A 20,625-nucleotide genomic window follows, 5' to 3' on the forward strand; every position below is an offset into this window, starting at 1 on the left:
TCTCGAGTTTGATCTTCTTAAGCCGTGATCAGATTATACATTGAAAATTGAAATAAGATTAAATTGATTTAAGATTAAGATTGAGATTAAAATTGAAGATTGCTCGATCACATTATGAATTATATCCAACAGCAATTAAGATTGAGATTAGTAAGAATATCGGATAACTAGAATCACACATAACAAAAATTATTGAATACACATTTAATTGCACTCACATGTTTTAATTGTGCTGTGTTTGTACTTCTTATAACCCTTTATAACTTATTATTTTGTACATACACAATACATTGGTGAGGTTAGTCACCAAAGTGACTTAAATACTGGAAGCTTACTGGTTAAGATTTAAGATTGGAAAAATAAACGGAGTCCTATATTTTAATCTGCAATCTCAATCTCAGCCTGCTCTGTTCTCGTTAGTCGGACATCAATTTTAATTTCAATCTTAATTTCAATTTCAATCTCCAATGTATAGTCTTTCTTCTTCTTGTTTAGCTGTGTTTCAAAATTCAGTTAGCGCTGAAAATCTACAGTTTACCATCATGGTGGAATCTTTAGGTGTTTTCCAATTGTTTAACATATCTTGGTATCAATCATGAAACTTTATCCCTAGAAAGTCTAATTATTCCTGGAAAGTGAAAAGTGAAAAATTTTAACTATTAGAATTAATGGAGAAATTTTTTACTTTTCATCCTAGGAAAAAAGTTTCATGATTGATATCCTGAACACAACGTGCACAAAAGTAGCACTGATTCAATTGGAACAGAACACAACAGTTTTGCAATCGTTTTGATTCTCTGCTGAGATAATAAGTCCATTCCTCTTGATCTAAAAGCATAACCCAATCAGGGGAAAAGCGCGAAGAAAACTTCCAACAGTTACAAAATAAAGCAGGATTACAAAATAAAGCACAGACTCTTGTATAACGCATAAAAAAACGTAAATCCTTCGTTTTCCTTTCTTTCCATGAAATAAAGAACTCTGATTGGTTCAATTTCTTGCCTTGTGTGTTATGCGTTATGTAAGAGTCTATGTTCTCCACTTAAACATTCTGCAGCCAATGTGCACGGTTAAGATTCGTTTTGGATTACGTTCTAAAACTTTCTCTCCGAAGAAAATTTTACTTGAAATATATAGTACACGAAACGTATACTATAACATATAGAATAAAAGTATTCTCGCAGATGAAGTTTTGAAACATAGCTTTGGATAGAGTAAAGTTTGATCTATGCGTAAACGTAGTTGTAAGTGGTCGTAGTTGTAACAATTCATCAATCACAGTCGAATATTCTCCTCATATTCAAGTGTGATTGGTTAATTTTTACAACTACAACTTCGGTCTAGTTTCCACCGAGGTTTTAAACCAGATCAAAATGTATGAATCAATCAATTATAGTCGCATTCCTCTGTCGTTCGACTGTAACTGTGTTTACGCAATTCGTAAATCGGGCTTAAAACTTATTCTACAATAGTTACAAGTGTAATTGTAAAAATTGACCAATTATAAAGTATTCTCCTCATATTTGACTTGATTCAATTCTTAAAATTACAATCAATTACGCTTATGACTATTGTAGAAGGTTACATGATATTTTCACGAAAAACTAGACTGGAAAATGTTGGCATTAACAAAAACTTCCAGGCAACATGATTTTAATTTGTATGGATTAGGGCCCAAGCTCCGATTAACTTAACAAGCCTAGTAACTTATTTGTAGGATTCCAACTGAAGCTGAAAAAAGTCGGAGAAAAAAGAGAGAAGTTATAAATATAAATTTGTAATACTAACTTATGTAGCAAGGTTTCTCTCTGATAGCTGTTTGTTAATAACCTATTTTTGTGTTCAATGTGGTATGTAAAATTATAATTAATTACAATTAGTGAAATATGTTTAACTCTTCAGTTCACATTTTTTCTCCAACATCAGGAGATCGATTCTATATCTTGAAATGAGGTGAAAATTATAAAAGTGAGCAAATTTACTAGAATACTGATTATTTCATTGGTCAACATCTAGTAAATTTGCTCGCTTTTATAATTTTCACCTTTGAAGATACAGAATCGATTCCCAGCTTCAATTGGAATTCTGCAAAGTTACTTTAGTTAAGTCCGTTAAGTTAATCGGAGCTTGAAAGTGGTCCTTAGTAACACTGATAATTTCCACTAATTAATTTCCCTCTAATTTCCACCGAGGTACCCGTGAGATACTATTATTATTATAAGATGCGTTTTTTTTAATGTGATTTCCCCAGTAGACTTATTCCACAAAAAAAATTCAAATATACTCGAATGGCTTGGCAAGAAAGCAAAATTATATATCGTATTATACAATATATAATTTTTATTCTTCTTTTCGATTCTTTTTGTGGAATAGATCTATTGGGGAAACCACATTAAAAAAAAAAACGGATCTTACAATAGTACTTCACGGGTAATGTGGAAAGATCTTGTGAATCTCTCGCGAAATGTACGTTATCATAATTATGTAATATATTAGAAAACTACGTTAAGATATAAGTATATCATATATCATTAAGGAATAATGAATAAATTAACAATAGAAATTTTTATGTTAATGGAAATAAATTATTTAATAACAAACATATTTCAATAATAATTTGGCGGAAGATGCGCTTAGAGATCTTAAGTCAAGTTAGTAGATAGCGATTTTATTTAATGTGTTTTGTGAATGGAATCAATTAAAAATCATTTGGGGAAGACCTCTTCATTGTTATTTTCATTTGGTAAAAGTCGCTATTTTGTAATTCAATAAATTTACACATATTGCGAAAACGAACAATGCGCGGGTGTAATGGGTGTAGTATAATGAATGTAGTAAAAACTCAAAATCGTCAAAAATTAATCAATTAGCCTGAATGTTATGTATAATAAGAAATCAATCACTTAATCATGAACTTAATTACGCTCGATTAAGTTTCTTTACATTTAATTGTGATTGGTCATTTGTTTATGGCTTAAGGCTTTCTACATTTATTGTATCATCCATGTGAAGTTCGCAAACGCAAAATATTGGAATATTCAGATTTCGAAGTAAACTTTTGATATAAAAATATAAAATAAAGAAAAAGATTTGTTATAATAGTACATGTTATTTTCTTGATTTGTAAATATTATTATTTAAATACATTTTAAGAAGGAGAAAATGTTTATTCTTTATTGTTTTATTTTCCAGTAAAGACAAACAAATGATTTTATCATATCACCATTTGATACTCGGTGCTGTCCCATGAACAGAAATTTATAGCGGAACGGAAAAGCGAAACCAATCAGAAACGCAAGAAAAAAGCAGATTAATGACCAATAACAACTAATGACTACAGAGTTGTGATTGGTCGCGCTATTCCGTTCCGCTGAAATTTCCGCTTACGGGACGGCACTCTAAGAAATTGACCAATTACATCAGTTGAATGTGAAGAAATTTAATTGAACATAATTAAGTTTATGATTAAATTGATTTCTTCTACACATAGACCAACCCAGGCCAATTGATTAATTTTTGATTTACTACATTTATTGTACTATACCTACTACACCCACTACACTTGGGCATTATTCGTTTTCGCAATATATATAAATATATTGAATTACAAAATAACGGCTTTTCCCAAATGAAAATAACAATGAAACATCTTCCTCAAATGATTTCTAATCGATTCCATTCATAAAATAAAATCGCTGTCTACTAACTTGACGCATGATAAAATTTGTTAATAACAAGAAAAATACTATTACCGAAATGTTTAAATACTTATCCTAAATTTTTCCAAACTACACCCAAATTATGCAGCATAAATAAATCAGAAATATTCAATTTGTTTGCTATCTTGTCAATGATAATTTATGAACTTACAACTTCAACAATGGTCTAGTTTCCACCGAGGATTTAAACCGAATCAGAATGTAAGAACCAACCAACTACGGTCGAGTAGCCCCTGTTACAATCGAACAACAGGGGAATGCTCGACTGTAGTTGATTGGTTCTTACATTCCAATCCAGTTTAAAGCCTCGCGGATGATATGGAAAGTTATTGTCGAAATGTACATTATCATAATTATGTAATGTATTACATTAAGAAAATTACATTAAGATATAAATACATCACTAAAAAACAATGAATAAATTAACAATAGAAGATTTTATGTTAATAGAAATAAATTATTTAATAAAAAACATATTTCAATAATAATTTAATGGAAGATGCGCTCCTAGTATATTTCTGGTATAGAGACGCTCCTGATCAAAGCGTCACGTGAGGGCTCGAGTGATGGAGTCGCTCGTTGGAATATGCAAATTTTTGCGAACACTGTTATAAAAACTCAAATTTATAAACGCCTTTCCAACTCACATGGCGGCGAGTTTTGTGGTCTGGAACTCATCAAAGGTTTCGACGCTCAGTATCCATATTGTATGTACTTTACGCTAAGAGGCTCCGCACAATAAAAAGAACAGGGAACACAGAACAGAGAATAAGAATTTCAATCTAAAGGGAAACTATGTATTCCACATGATTTCTGACAGATTGAAATTCTGATAGGTTGATATTCTCTGTTCTCTATTCCCTTTATTGTCCTTTAGCGTTTTCGGCCTGACCGGATTTGCACTTGGGTTAGAAAATGCTTCGCTATTGGTTGACGTTACACGCTCTACCAATAGGAGAGCACGAAACATCATTATTTTAACCTCGGGGATCGATTCTGGGAATCGATTCTGTATCTTGAAATGAAGTGAAAATTATAAAAGTGAGCGAATTTACTAGAATTTACTGATTATTATATTGGTCAATACCTAAATTTGCTCGCTTTTATAATTTTCACCTTGAAGATACAGAATCGACCTTCAGTGCAACTCAGGCCGAAAACGCTATATGACTCTACTTTCTTTTCTGTGAATGTGATTGGATCTCTCGTTCTCTGTAAATTTCTGTTCATGGAACGCTAGTCTATGGATTCCGTCCAAATTGCGGAAAAAGAATCGTTTCTCGAATAATCGAATCAGAATCTCGCATAACTAGTCTCTAGTCTCGATCTCGGCTGCAAGGTAGAGCAGTTTCTTTCTTGTCAAATTTGATCGTTTTGGTTATTTCGTAAAAACATGTTGAATGAATCATATTTTAGAAGTTCGAAGATGAGGAAGGTCTGAAGAATTAATTGAATAATATTTAATATCAACTGTGTTTTTGACGCAAGATGAAACATCAGAAAAATCGTGAAGTGACGTGGACCACTCTAGAACTCAGAGGTCTTCTAGAAGACGAGGATTCTCATGTGCACTTTGTGAGGACCATCAAGCACGTTGCATTACATCCATATCACTTGAACAATATTCAACGAGGTCTAAATCAGATTTTAAGATCGTTGTTGAATACTTATGACAGAGAGTACGCATTCATCTATGCTTTATATATACAATTGTGTGTGTGTGTGTGTGTGTGTGTGTGTGTGTGTGTGTAAAATATCCATTCAAGCCTAATCTATACCCTGTTGTCTACATGATAGATTTTCTAAGCTCAACAACAACATACAATTATTGAAGTCCTGTTAGGAAAGAGTAGGGGGGGAGGGAGAGGTGTGTGAGAATCACTTCGCATGGAAAATCGAAATTCATGTGGGACAGTACAATTATAGACCCATTTTGTCTCTGACAGATTTCCTAACTTCAATAAAGTTATCAACTTTAACGCTTAATATCTCGACTCACAGGGCAGAGCAATGCTTTTTTTTGCCAGATTCTTTCGTTTCGTGTGAAAAAAACGTTGAATAAGCCTAATTTCATCATTCATTTCAAAATTGGCGAGCAGAATTCTTGAGTACTTGAGTATTACCAGATATAATTAATAATATAAATATATTTAGTAATACTAAATGTATTTTTCTAAAATTTAAATGTCTCATTATTAGTTTATTATTATAATTTGAGTGAATGTTAAGAAAACCCCACTTCAAATTTTCAATCAATGCATAAAAATAAAGTTTGACAAGAAAAAAGCGTCATTTTGCCTTGAACTAAGATGTTAATCAATGGTTATTCAGATTAGGAAATTTGTCAACAGTGGTTCACTGTTTTAAAAACATGAATCCTTTGCATTAAAAACAAATTTTCTGCTAAAGCAATGAATTTGTGTTTTTAAAACAGTGAATTTATATTTTTAAAACAGTGAATTTGTGTTTTTAAAGCAATGTACCACTGCTGTGACGGATTTTCTAACTTGAATAGTCATTGACTTTAACGAATTAATATCTCGGTTCACAGAGTAGAATGATGTTTTTTTTCTTGCCAAATCTTTGTTTTTATGTGAAAAACGCATCGATTGAGTGTATTTTTATCAAAATTTGAGATGGCTGAAGTCTTCTTAATTTAATATTACTTTACTAAATTACTTTACTAAAGTAATTTTATATTTTAGATTGAAAGGGTTTGTACTGGCTTTTAAAAATCCTAAGTTGCTTAGCAATTTAGGAGAATTGTTTTATGATTCTCCCTTTATTCATGTCAACATTGAAGCAGATTTCTATTTGTTCCGTCCAAAGACTGGATTTTTTCTGAAAGGTAAATTATTTTCGCTAATTGTTATGTACTGAATTGATTTCTTAAAGAAAATTAATTATCATTAATTTGTGAAATCCTAGCATAACATATTTTTAATTGGCTAAGTGCTACTACTTTATAGAAAAACTGTAAAAAACGAAAATTGTTTTCTTCTCATAAAATTATACGAATTTTTTCAGATTTTTTATCAACTTTTTAGTATTGCATTTTCTCATTTTTATTAATATGAGAAAATATGATATTAAACAATTCTGAAAAAATTCTAAAAAAATTCTTAGAATTCTATGAGAAGAAAATAAACAATTTTTGTCTCTTCTAGTTTTTCTGTAAAATTGATAGTTTGAGTCAAACATTATTGAAGATTAATTTTTGGCGATATTTAGCAAATATAATATCTTATTAACTATTGTAAAAATTGCAAAGTTAGTAGAGGACTTCGCAGTTTAGTACATTCTGCCTCCATGCAAAAGATTTATCATTATTTTCCAAACACCCTGTACATACACACTCACACACGCGCGCGCGCACACACACATTCACACGCAAAAAAACGGGCCACTAAATTTTTGCATAAATTTTGAATATTTTCAAATAGCAATAACTCAGAAAAATTATTGTAACGAGATGTTTAAAAAAGCCTTTTAAATCTTGAAATTTCCACTATTCAGATTAATACTTTAGAAAACAGTCTTACTGTATCTATCTTTGAGAAATCATAGTGTATATTATTTAAAATAGCCTGTATATATGTAGATATGATAACTATATGTAGATATGATAATATTATGTTGCAGGTATAGTGAATAAGAAGAGTTTGGATTATATTGTAATACTGGTACACAAAATATATACCGTATCTATTCCAAAACCAGATAATACAGAGCAATGGTTAGGTGAGTCAGTGAAGATTAGTCAGGAAGTAAGATGTTGCGTCACTCAACTACATCATAAGAGCAAACCTCCTTTCATCTGCGCCAGTTTGAAATCCGATTATTCGCAAGGTTGTAGGTTGTCAGAAAGCATAATTAATATTGATGTGGACAGTCCAATTGAAAGTACAAATAACTCCATGAAGATTGACATTGATGGAATATTGGAAAATGATGGCATTTCTGAGAAAGAGAAGAAAAAACAGAAAAAACACCGGAAAAAACACAAATTTCAAGAACAGAATTCAGAAATAGTTTGTAAAATTGAAAATGAATCAGAATTGAACGTAGGAAGCAATACTTCTACAATTATTAAATCTGAAAAGAAACAGCAATGTATTTTATTAAACATTGATGTAGACAGTGCAACTGAAAATACAAATAACTCTATGAAAATTGATGGAATATTGGAAAATGATGGTATTTCTGAGAAAGAAAAGAAAAAACAGAAAAAACACCGGAAAGAACACAAGTTTCAGGAGCGGAATTCAGAAATTGTTTGTAAAATTGAAAATGAATCAGAATTGAACGCAGGAAGCAATACTTCTACAGTTATTAAATCTGAAAAGAAACAGCAATGTATTTTAAATATTGGTGTGGACAGTGCAACTGAATGTTCAAATAACATGAAGATTGACATTGATAGAATATTGAAAAATGATGATATTTCAGAGAAGAAAAAACAGAAAAAACATCGGAAAGAACACAAGTTTCAGGAGCAGAATTCAGAAGTTGTTTGTAAAATTGAAAATGAATCAGAGTTGAACGTAGGAAGCAATATTTCTGCAATTATTAAATCTGAAAACAAACAGCAACGTATTTTATTAAATATTGGTGTGGAGAATGCAACTGAAAGTTCAAATAACTCTATGAAAATTGACATTGATGGAATATTGAAAAATAATGGTATTTCAGAGAAAGAGAAGAAAAAACAGAAAAAACATTGGAAAGAACACAAGTTTCAGGAGCGAAATTCAGAAGTTATTTGTAAACTTGAAAATGAATCAGAGTTGAACGCAGGAAGCAATACTTCTACAGTTATTAAATCTGAAAAGAAACAGCAATGTATTTTAAATATTGGTGTGGACAGTGCAACTGAATGTTCAAATAACATGAAGATTGATATTGATGAAATATTGGAAAATGATATTTCTGAGAAAGAGAAGAAAAAACAGAAAATACACCGGAAAGAATATAAGTTTCAAGACCGGAATTCAGAAGTTGTTTGTAAAATTGAAAATGAATCAAAGTTGAACGTAGGAAATAATACTTCTACAATTATTAAATCTGAAAAGAAACAGCAATATATTTTATCAAATACTGGTGATTCCTTAAATGATTTGGAAGTCGATAATATCCCTAAAAAACATAAGAAGAACAAGAAAATGTCCAAATCGCTACTTAATAATGAAACAATTTTGGACGAACTTACTGTGTCACGTAAAGCTGCAAAGAGAAAAAAATCCATTCTGTTAGATAGTATTACTGAAACAGAGATAAAAAAGGAAAAGAAATGTGAAGAAATCTAAAGAATCTGATTCAGAACTTATATTAACAAAGAAAACGAAGAAGAAATAGTTAAAAGTACAAAGAATATTATTCCCTATTTTAAATGTAAAGAAAAGCAACATATACTTAAGAAGCATGTATTAAACGTCAATACTTTTTCAAATAATTTAGAAAATAGTGTATCTACAAAATATAATAAAAGCAAAAAGCCACCTATAATGTGAAATTCGGAATCAGAGACTCACATTGTTAAAATAAAGACTGAAAAGTAAGTTCTATGTATAAATAGAATTATTAATGAAAGAGCAAAAAGCCAAACATCATGTAATAAGACTCAAGTCATACAAAATTTGAATGAAACTTTTGAAATGCCTAAGTTTATGAAAAAAGGAAATTTCATTAAATATGACACTTGAATGAAAAAGGAAAGGAGTCTTAAGAAACATAATTCAAGAGACTCATGATCAAAATCTATCGAAATTAAAAAAGAATGACATAATCAGTGATGTCCATAACTTCAAATAAGGAAAGGAAAAAAAGTCTTCAGAAACATGCAAATGTAGATCGTTTAATCAATCAGAGGCATTTGTTTCTATAGATTGTGTTTCTCATATATACGTCCTATGAGATTAATATTGTTTATAAATATAATGTTTAGAAACTCTCAATCTTAAAATAGTAATAATAAAGATGTACAAGCGATAATAAGAGAAATATTTATATTTCATTTTTACACTCAGATTAAATAAGTGTATAATATAATGACTTTAATATACATTCAGTCCGCACTAATCCATCCGACTGAATTTGCTGTAAGTTTGCTACAAATCTGGAACCGAATTTGAGGACCGGATTTGGATTCGACTATTCGGATATCTTAGAAAATTCGAATCTCCGGATAATCCGAATTTGAAGCATCACATTCATTCGTAATTCAAATACGGATATCCGGATAGCTTTAAATGAAGCCTTACTTGCTTATTCTTGTTGCCTTTTTTTGTTAATAAAGTATAATTTTGTTTCCGCTTGATTTTCTTTTGTAAAAAATAAAATTAAATATTAATTAATTATAAGCAAATAGACATCAATGATGAATAAATTACTTTTTCATTATTATTCTTAACTTAGTTAACAATCAGTGTATAATTTCATTTCCGTCTGATCTTTTGTTAAATATTAGATATGGGAAAAAGTTCGTGGCGTTTTTCCCGTTAGATGGCATTAAAAAAACGCCACGAATTTTTTCCCACCCCTTTTCTCCCCTTTTTCTTAATATTAATTATAAACAAATAGAGATAAATTGTTTTTTCGTTATCATTTCCTAACTTAATTAACAAATATCAGTATATAATTTCGTTTTCATCCAATCTCCTTTGTTAAATATTAAGTTATAAATAAATAACTTAATTAACAAATACTAGTGTATAATTTCATTTCCATTAGTAGGGTAGGTAAGGGAATTCTAATTCAGAGGCCCCAGGAGGGTCGCAGGAGGATAGGGGACGTCATAGTTCATGACGTCACAGGGGGGATGACGTTAAGTGGTGACATCGCAGGGATGACAGTCCGGGGAACAAGAGGATATCTCGGGTGCGGGAAATTACGTAGCGGGGAAAATGCTGAAAATTACATCCGCGTCGCGGTGACGTCACGCGGAGTCAAGACCGCCGAGCTCCATCTACCGCCGCCTTCGGACGCGACTCCCACTGCGCGCTATACTTATCATGTATATTTACCATTAATACTTCATCATTTATACATTTTTTCGTCTTATGCGTCATCATTTTATTCTTCTAGCACGCGAAATATATTACTTATTTATTATATTATATTATATTTGACAAAAGTTATTTTAAATTATTTTAAAAAAGTTTTACGTATAGTTAAAATTTAGTATTTATAGTTAAAATATTATTAATTAAGATATTTTTTTTCATAAATAAATTTGCGGTCTTTCATCCATATTCAATATTTTATCGTTAATGTTAAATCGTAAAGATTAACATTTAATGGATTTTTAGATTCGAAGAGTGCGAATCTAAAAATCCATTAAGTGTTAATTTTTACAATTTAACATTAAATTAAATTTTACTACTGAAAAATTAATCACATGAATATAGAATGTCAATTAGGATGAAAACGCGATTGGTTGCAAGTAGGTCCGGAGAATGATTGGAATTTATATTGGTAATCATAATCCACATTACACACGAACGACTGTCGACTTATAGTCGACCTTTTCTAGTCGGCATATAGTCAACTATAAGTTGACTATTTGTTGGCTATTAGTCAATTATGTTTTAGTCGACTGTAAATCGACTTAAAGATGACAAAAGTTCTATTCTTTATATATGCACGCATACACCATTAAATTGTATACTGGGCATTGAAAATTTATAGCTACAATTGATCAGCCGCCATTTTAGTTGGGACGATATTTGAGCGAATCAGAAGTGTTTACACGCGCTGTAATCGATGTATGGAAATCTATATGGACATGAATGTAAACAAAATAATGTCATTTCAATTTTATTAGTACATTCAATAAAATAATATTAATAACACTTTTCATATCCTACATCGTTAACATGTGCAGGAGTACATTTAATACAAAAATTTTTACCTATGAAATAAAATTCCCTTTTTATTTCTCTGTCCACACCCAGGCACACAGTACTTCATGTTGATGCTTTGCACATTTTACAATCATGATTTTATAATCTTTCAAAGTAATCTTTCAAATACAACCTCACACACAATGATCTTGTTGACATATGCATCTCATTAAAGAACATTAAATGTAAGTGCGCATGAGCACCTAAAAGCTTCTGTTAGAGGTTCCGCACAATAAAAAGAACAGAGAATAGAGAATAAGAATTTCGATCTATCTGAAATCATGCGGAATACACAGTTTCTGATAAGTTGAAATTCTTATTCTCTGTTCTCTGTTCCTTTTATTATGCGGAATTCCTTACGCTCTTATATTGACCAAATTAAAATGGCGCTAATCAATTAGTGCCACGATTTTCTGTGCTTCACAACGAAGATACCCATTCCAGTATATATAGTTGTTTGAAGTCATGAAAAACACATCACAATTAATATAATAATGTGCAAAACATGAGTTTCGATTCTTCTAGAAATCTAAACTCTTCGCAATGTTCTCTTCTAGTCGTTGAAAAAAATAAGCCATGATTATAAACAAAACTCAGGTTGTATACTAGAAAACATTCGAGTTTAACGGTGCCTCCGATTTAACGATTTGAGGCGCCCGCACGTTATGGTTCCAGCGCGATGTTAGTCATCCAATGACAATATATCTTTAGAATAAGAATCAGTAAAATTGTACATTCATTGAATAAAGCGTGTCGCGCGTGACAAACATTGCGCTGGTATGTCGGAGGCATTACCGTGACGCAATTTGCGTGACGTCACCACGCCAATCAATGGCTCGCTGTCTCATCCGCGCAATTGAACTTCCTTTCGTAATTAAATCGGTGAATCGCAAATCACACGCTGCAAGAAGAAGTCTCCTCAAATTTTATAATTTTGAGGAATTTCATTGGAAATTGAGAGAGTCTTTTTCATTTTTTCTTTTGTTTCTTTTAGTTGTTCGCCGCCGAGTATAGTTTTTAACCATCTTTTAGAAAATTTGCTGCGTCAGAATTCGTGAGCGCATTCCGTTTATAGTTCTGCCGAGGATTGTTCCGAGAAGAGTTTCGGAATTGTGATTAAGTCTCATTATTTGTAATAATTTCAGTTAAACTCTGTGTAACATTAATAATATTAATATTAATAAACACAAATACTTAAGTTTTTTTATTCTCAAGTAACAATCAATTTTTTTGTTTGTTTCAAGATTTCCTCTTGCTCACTCATTTCCAAACAGTAGTTTAATAGTCTGCTTCCCGTCTTATCCCAGATTTACAATAGATTTTTAAATCTTAAGATGTAAGGACGAATCACAGAGTATGGTTCATTTGATGCTTCGAAACTTTTGATTGACCAATCGGAAAATAGAATTTTACTGACTGACCAATCCAAAAATGTCTCGAAATATTTGTAGTGTCAAGTGGACTGTAGCCACAATCATTTAGGGTGAAATCACAGTGCGGAAAAAGGACTGCGAAATAAATGCGTCATTGAAACAATCAATCAGCGTTTTCCGCACTTTTCTATCACGCAAATGTTGTTGTTTTGTGCACTGTTTACATAATGCGTCAAAGTGTCCAGCATGAATATAATTTAAAAACTATTGACTTTATGTTAATAATTTGCTTATTTAAATGAAATATAATTTTTCAAATTGTAAAAGCAATTATCACTGTGTAGTATTTAATGTTTTACAATTAATATTTGCAATCTTATATATATTTATAACAATTTTTTGAACTGCTTTAACGCATTTACTATAATTTTTTTACATCGTGTGAACGTAGCACACAAAACTTGTATGATGAAAAAATGCGGAAAAGGGCACACTGAAGTTGCACGTAATGCATTGTTTTTCTTATTTTGATATCTACATTTATGCATTCAGATTTTATCATTTTGTTTCATTTATCTCAACATTACATAATTCCATTATATCAATCAGCATCAAATTATTTTAATCATTTAAAATACAACGGTTTTATTACAAGACAAGCATTCCCCTGTCGTTCGATTGTAACAAGAAAATACTCGACTATAGTTAACTGGTTCTTACATTCTGATCCGGATTAAATCTTCGGTGGAAATTAGGCCAATGACGCACTCTCTATTCCGCAATATCAAATACAGAATAGCACTGATTGATTACTTCAATGATGCATTCTCTATTCTGCAGTTCTATTCCATATCATGTGATTTCACCCTTATTCTTCTCTCATTCAATTGTAGTTGGTCAATTTCTTAGGGTGAAATTACATAGTGCAAAATAAGACTGCAGGGTAGAGAATGCGTCATTGAAACAATCGCTTGCTATTCCGCATTTGATATTGCGGAATACCGAGTGCGTCATTGTTCTTGTAATAAACCATCATATTTGAGAAGTTAAAATAATTTGATGCTGGTTAATATAATGGAATTGCATAATGAGACGAATGAAGCAAAATATAAAATCTGAGTGTATAAATATAGATCAAGATAAAAAAAAACAATAACGCATTACATGCGATTTCAGTGTGACCTTTTCTGAAATTAATTCAATCCATCAAATCATGAAATATGAATTTATAACCATGTTTCAATCTATTTTATTTTAAATTATATCCCCTCCTAAATTTTTTAATAGGAATTTTTTCAATTGTGACTCAAAGTGATTCTAATTTCAACGAATATAATAGAATTCTTCCGTTTCAAAGTATTTTTTAAAACTGTAATAGGAAAGAAAAGTTTTCGCAACTGTGGCTGCGTTCAGCAGAACACAATTTTGCAATGTTTTATGATTGTCTATTGAGATAGAATCATTCTTTTGGATAAAAGTATAATTCAATTAGCGCGAAGAAAATTTTCCAATAATTGTAAAATATACGTTTTACTAAATGCAGTCAATAGGCACGATTAAACTGGATAAAGCTGCTAATTTGCTCCCAAGTGATTGAATGTGATTGATTGGATCTATAAGTAACAATCAATCATATTCATTTGTTTGGTAAGTCGGCTAGCCGCTTTGTTGACTTGAACGCGCAATGGCTGCGTTCAGTAGAAAAAGCAACTTTGCAACTGTTGTAAAATTCTTTAATATGATTGATCTTGCTTCTAGTTTTTCACTGGATCTAAATGCATAAACAAATCATATTCAAGAATTTTGCAAAGCTATTTTTTTTGCTGAACGCAGCCAATAATTAGCTTCTTCTCATACTACATTTACACGACAATCTATCGGATTTAAGGCCAATTGTTAAGGCCATTTTTCGGTAAATTTTATCTGTTGATTAAGAAGCAAGATTATCCAATTACGCACGAATGTACGAATTACTAGATTTATCTCACAAGTAAAATTTATCAAAAAGTAAAACAATCGGTCCTTGATAACATCCGTAATTATGAAATTGACCGATCACGATTTCTCAGAAGAATGAAACGATTGTGATTAGCTATGGATCCAGTTTCATAATTATGGATGTTATTAAACCCGATTAAAGCCTGCTGGATTAGAATGCTTGCTACCGTATTGGCTGCGATGGTGTTAATGCCAGCGCCATAGTCAATACGGTTCTAATCCAGTTAACAATCCAGCAGGAAAATAAGCGTGTGCTTTAATGTAGTCTAGACATAGGGATTGCGCACAATAGAAGGAATTAATAATAAGGAACAAACGATTTCAATCTTTCAGAAACAGTGTATTTCGATGTATCCGACTTCTGATAGATTAAAATCATTTATTCTTTATTTCTAATTCATTATTCCTTCTATTGTGCGCAGGGCCTTGTAAGATAGACGAAGCGTTCAAACAAAAGAACTGAAGACAATATTGAAGCCATTGAAGGATAGCTTAACTTCAAACTAAAGATCATCTAATCAAAGCGATCATGATGTAAGAAGACAAGGTGTCATTCATGTAGAATCCTAGATATGAGAGAAGCGACATTCATCCCTCACTACTACCTTTAGCACATGTTTAGTACCGCCATTTTTAGCTCGCTCCAGTTCATCAGCAGACCAGTTCCCATGAAACTATTTATTTCATTGTAAATCATGAATCGTTAGGATAAGATTAAGTAAATTAATGTTTTTGTGTTTTCTTGAATAATAGCGATTAAATAATGCAATTAAAAATATTATACAAAAAAGTAAACAGTACTGTATATAATTATATAGTTTTATAATTTTATTGAATGTAATAACGTTATGTATTTTTGTAACATGATTATAGCTTTGTTCGCGTCGCAAGCTCCAACATGCTCCAACATGTTCCTATCATTCTATCAAGCGCGTTGGAGTGAGTAAGAACTATGATAGGAGCATATTGGAACATATTGGAACATTACGATGCGAACAAATTTTATGTTTCTATTTTGCTAGAAAATATTTCGCAATACACAAAGATACCTATGCATACCTATTTTAGATATGTGTATGTACCAGCTGTAGAAAGGAAACAAATGACAGCTCTCCATTGCGGGGCACAATATGGCTGCTTTAATTAGGTAGGGGGGGTAACACCAATCAGAAATCGCGCCGATGTAGCTTCTCTATAGAACTCTACATTCATCGATCAACAAATAAGAACCAATCGCTCAGTGAGTATAGCTCGGTGAGCTGTATTTCGAAATTCATCGAAAAAAGTAATCATTTATCAGGCTCCGACTGTACCATATCTCGAGAATGCGCAATAGGAGAGTAATTTGAGGCCAAAATTTGATTAGCTTTTCTAATATGTCAGCGTTATTATACGCCGGAAAATGCATAGAGGCTAAAATTTGATTGATTGTTTCCAGTATTGCTATTGCCACAATGATTCACCTTGTATTCTTTCATATCTTGTATTCTTATGGTTGCGACACGAGACGATTTCTGTCTAAGGATGCCGTCTCATGACAGATTTTCTACGTAACGTATATATTGCGTAACCAATCAGGAACCAATACGCGTTTTTCGAATCGTTATGCTTTTAAAGTGCTATGAACGAAAATTTACAACGATTCGGAACAGCGCGATCAATTACAACTCTGCAGTCATTACTTTCTTTCCTTTTCTGCGATTGTGATTAGTCTCGTTGTTCTTTTCGCTGTAAATTTCCGTAATTTGTTACCCTTATTACGCGTTTTTTTTTGTTATGCAGAATTTAATTTCCATGTTTTATAGTATGATCAGTGACAAAAAGGTTGCTTTTTTTCGATTTCGGAATGTAGCTTGCTCATTAATTACCCAAGAATAACAAGTCATTATATCAAAATGATATCAAAATGACTCCAAAATGATCACTAAAAATCAATCATTTCTGATTCATTTTGAAGCCATTTTGACGTTATCGTGACTTGTTCTGCTTGGGTGGTTCTTATTCATGAATCGACAATAAGAATCGATAGATCGATTGGATCGATCACGAGCGTGGTCAATCACGAGCGTTCTAATTTCGCACGATGGTATCACATTCTGAAGGTCTCCGCGAATTCCGTTGTCAATTTCTGCTCTATGGGACTGCACCATAGACATAGTATAAATAGACGGAGCATCCTAAAGGAAAACGTGACACCTGCAGATAATAGGAGTGAGACAGAACAGGAAGTGTACGCACATTCTCTGTCTTCTCGCGCCTGCGCAAATTAATGTTTACAGTGAGTTCCGAAGGTTAGTGCACGTATGACAAGAGCACTAGAATCGTAAGTCTACCATTTTTATTCTTTTTCCCACTCCTTGCTCTGTCACCATTGCATCATTGAGCTGTGACAGGATTATACCCTGTCAGGCATTACAGGTTATGATTTGTATTTGCTGCTTGAACTTTTATAACTCCCTTCATTTCATTTTTGCTCTCAAAATCAGAAATGAATATCTATCGTAATATTAGTACAGAACCTGAAGAGTATCTGGCGTTTAGGTTATTTCTAGATAAAATGCCAAATATGTATGTTAATTTGAAGAAAAGGATTGACATTTCTCATCTGCGAGGAAGTGTAGTTTATTTACAATCATGTATTTATTTTACAGCAATAGAGCAAGTTGTCGACGAATATCCGCAGAAAATTTAAATAATCGAATATCTTTTTCTGAACGCAAAATTTCCGGATTTTAATGGTCGCAATATTTCTTGATTAACTAAATGTTTGCAATTCGTGTTTCGAGTTATAAAATATAGAAAATTAATATCTGTGTTACAGTCAATTTATGTGGATTAATGTCGAAAGTGGATGACTTGTAATAAAGTACTCGTTAAGATTTTATGCCAAATTCTCATCATGATATACAACTTTATATAATATACCCAACACGTATCGAAGGAGAGGATAAAATGGTATTATGTAGCGGGAGTTATACTAAGCAAAAAGGAAAATATGTTTCTTGTAATTTTTCATCACTCTGCTTGTTATCAATTTATTTTTTAATAAATATCATTTTCGACGTGATTCTTTTTTGAAAAAACTATATCTAATACCTGAATATTGTCCCAATTTATTTTGTAACCACATTCAATCTGATAGCAGTGATAATACAGTGTGAGAATCTTTTGATTTTTTTATATTAGCTTTATGTTCATTGATTCGCGTTTTTTCTTTCCTTTTGATCAATATAAGAGGAGTCGCAATCAAAACAGTTTATTTTGTATATGTACTATATCTCGTTATTCCTTTTTTTCTAATTTATCCTTATCTAATTTTATGAAACGATTCAAAGTATTCATAGATTTATACGCTATTTTAAAATTATTTTTTTCTGTTAATAATATTAACTTGATCCGAGATTGTATTCATATGTGGTATTATGAAATTTTTTTTTATTGTGATCGATGAATATCGATGAATATTGTTGTTAACAATATTATTTTCATATAAATTCTTTCTATTCGCTAATTTTTTAATTCTATTAATTGTAGAAAAAATTATATATATGTCAAGAGGATAATCATTAATTAGAAGAATGTTTATGGATTCAATGTTTTTTTTATTCAGGATGTGAGAGAAAAAGAATTCTATCAAGTTGACTGATTATTACTCCTCTTTTGAATTGGATGGTTCGATAGCTTAGATATCTTTCTGAGTTCGTGGATTTTTTATACATGTCAGATTTGATACAATCATTATCCAATATCACTCTAACATCAAGGAAATTTATGGAATTGTCATTCCCATGCTCAATGTATTGTAAATCTCAATCTATCATAAAATTAAAATTATCAAGTATTTCATTGATCTGATTCGGGATCAATAAAATATCATCCACCTATTAATTCAGTAAATTGGAATGTTGATATTAATGTTGGAAAAAAATTATTATATATCTTTCAAATTTTGAATTACTAAATTCGCTAAGATTGATGATAATGGAGAAGTCCCATGGGCATATCAAAGATTTGTTTGAAAAATTTATTATCAAATTTGAAATAAGTTGAATTAATAATCAAGGAAATAATGTTAAGAAATTCTTTTTTTAGGAATGCTTGTATTTTTTTATATATGTCTCCATCTTTTTTCAATACTTTTTGTGACAAACTCTGTGGAAATGTTAGTGTACTAACGTCAAGGGAGACCAATTTGATTTTAATGCAATATTTTTAAATTATTGACCAATTCAAAATTGGTCCAAGACTATTTTTTTATATAGCCAAATTCTTTTTTTATCAAAAATTTCTTTTAAGAAAGTCGCAAGAAGATATTGGGGATTATTATTAATATAATTCGGTATGTGTTGGATATATAAAGCGGTGTATCATGATGAGAATTTGGCAGAACATCTTAACGAGTACTTTATTACAACAAGTCATTCACTTTCGATATTAATCCATATAAGTTGACTGATACAGATTATTAATACAGATTATTAATATATCATACATATCATACATTAATTTTCTATATTTTATAACTTAAAATTGTAAACACAAATTGTAAACATTTAATTAATCAAGAAATATGGCAATCATTAGAATCTGGAAATTTTGCGTTCAAGTAACAACTAAGTACGAACATTTGGACTATCGGAAAATGTATAATAAAAAACGATTTCCTTTGGATATGACAATTCGAAACTCTTTGGATCTAATCAATATAAAAATAAAAAACAATTTTTAGATAACGAGCGTTCTTACGTTACAATTAGACATGTTTAAGAAAATAAACTTAGATTAGTCGCCCATTGCGCGAAAAAATGTACGAAATTCTTATATATTATCTTATATATTATCTTATATATTATCTTATATATTGAAGGCTTAATGTAAGGTCGAAACGTCTATGCAATATTTAATTATTTGTAATTCGATTATAATTGTTTGTAATTAATTATAACTACTCGCTAACGATATCTTGCATTCGTGGTGTATGTTCTTTATCTTTCTGTTAATAAATTTTAATTCTTTTCTTTCTGTGATTATTAAATTAATTAGTGAATTCTGGAGGGTCCACATTCGAGTTTGTTGTTACTCAAGTGTGCAATCTCAGATGAGGCAATATTTCACGCCTCTACATTAATTTTCTATGTACTTATTATTGATTATCTCTTTTTTTCTTTATTATTCTTTTAGATAAGAAACAGAAAGGATTGATTAGGCAACCTCAAAAATCTCTTCCTCTATTCCTTCGTACTCTTTTCTAATATTTATTTATTTACTGAATTATTTAGTAGTATATATATTTTCTTTTTTATTTTCCTCTGGTAAGAAGCGTGAGGGAATGATGAGACGACTTCCAATGAACCCCTTCCTCTATTCCTTTTCTATTATATTCTCTACTCTTTTCTATTATATTCTAAGAGATCTATTATTAGTGTACATATGATATTCACTACATTTTGTCATATTCATTATATTAATATAGTATATATATGTGTATATGTATAACATCCTTTAATCAAAAAGGAATAGGAAGGAACAATATTAAAATAATATTAAGATCTTTTTCATCTATTCTTTCGTGTTTCTAAAAATTTTTTTTTGTGCACATATGAATGTTTTTATATTCCTTTTTTTTAAATATAT

General features: G+C 30.9%; 1 protein-coding gene across 2 annotated transcripts; it reads left to right on the plus strand.

The window, feature by feature from the left end:
- Nucleotides 1-4,987: 4,987 nt before the first annotated feature.
- Nucleotides 4,988-9,698, plus strand: LOC108691756. Of its 2 annotated transcripts, XM_018199644.1 has the most exons (4): nt 4,988-5,058; nt 5,136-5,398; nt 6,425-6,567; nt 7,362-9,698. In XM_018199644.1, the coding sequence occupies exons 2-4, from the start codon at nt 5,208-5,210 to the stop codon at nt 9,023-9,025; spliced, it is 1,998 nt and encodes a 665-aa protein (XP_018055133.1). In that variant the 5' UTR covers nt 4,988-5,058; nt 5,136-5,207; the 3' UTR covers nt 9,026-9,698. The 2 variants fall into 2 exon arrangements, with proteins under 2 accessions (XP_018055133.1, XP_018055134.1); XM_018199645.1 differs by lacking the exons at nt 4,988-5,058; nt 6,425-6,567 and having other exon boundaries at nt 5,343-5,398.
- Nucleotides 9,699-20,625: the final 10,927 nt, after the last annotated feature.

Source organism: Atta colombica, unplaced genomic scaffold, assembly GCF_001594045.1.
Source record: "Atta colombica isolate Treedump-2 unplaced genomic scaffold, Acol1.0 scaffold51, whole genome shotgun sequence".
Classification (NCBI taxonomy): Eukaryota; Metazoa; Arthropoda; class Insecta; order Hymenoptera; family Formicidae; genus Atta; species Atta colombica.

What these genes read in the sequence shown, in the direction of transcription:
- LOC108691756 (XM_018199644.1), top strand. Translation starts at nt 5,208, where the DNA reads ATGAAACATCAGAAAAATCGTGAAGTGACGTGGACCACTCTAGAACTC. An exon ending in TTGAATACTTATGACAGAGA is followed by an intron (nt 5,399 to 6,424) that starts GTACGCATTCAT and finishes TTTATATTTTAG; the next exon opens with ATTGAAAGGGTTTGTACTGG. An exon ending in GACTGGATTTTTTCTGAAAG is followed by an intron (nt 6,568 to 7,361) that starts GTAAATTATTTT and finishes ATTATGTTGCAG; the next exon opens with GTATAGTGAATAAGAAGAGT.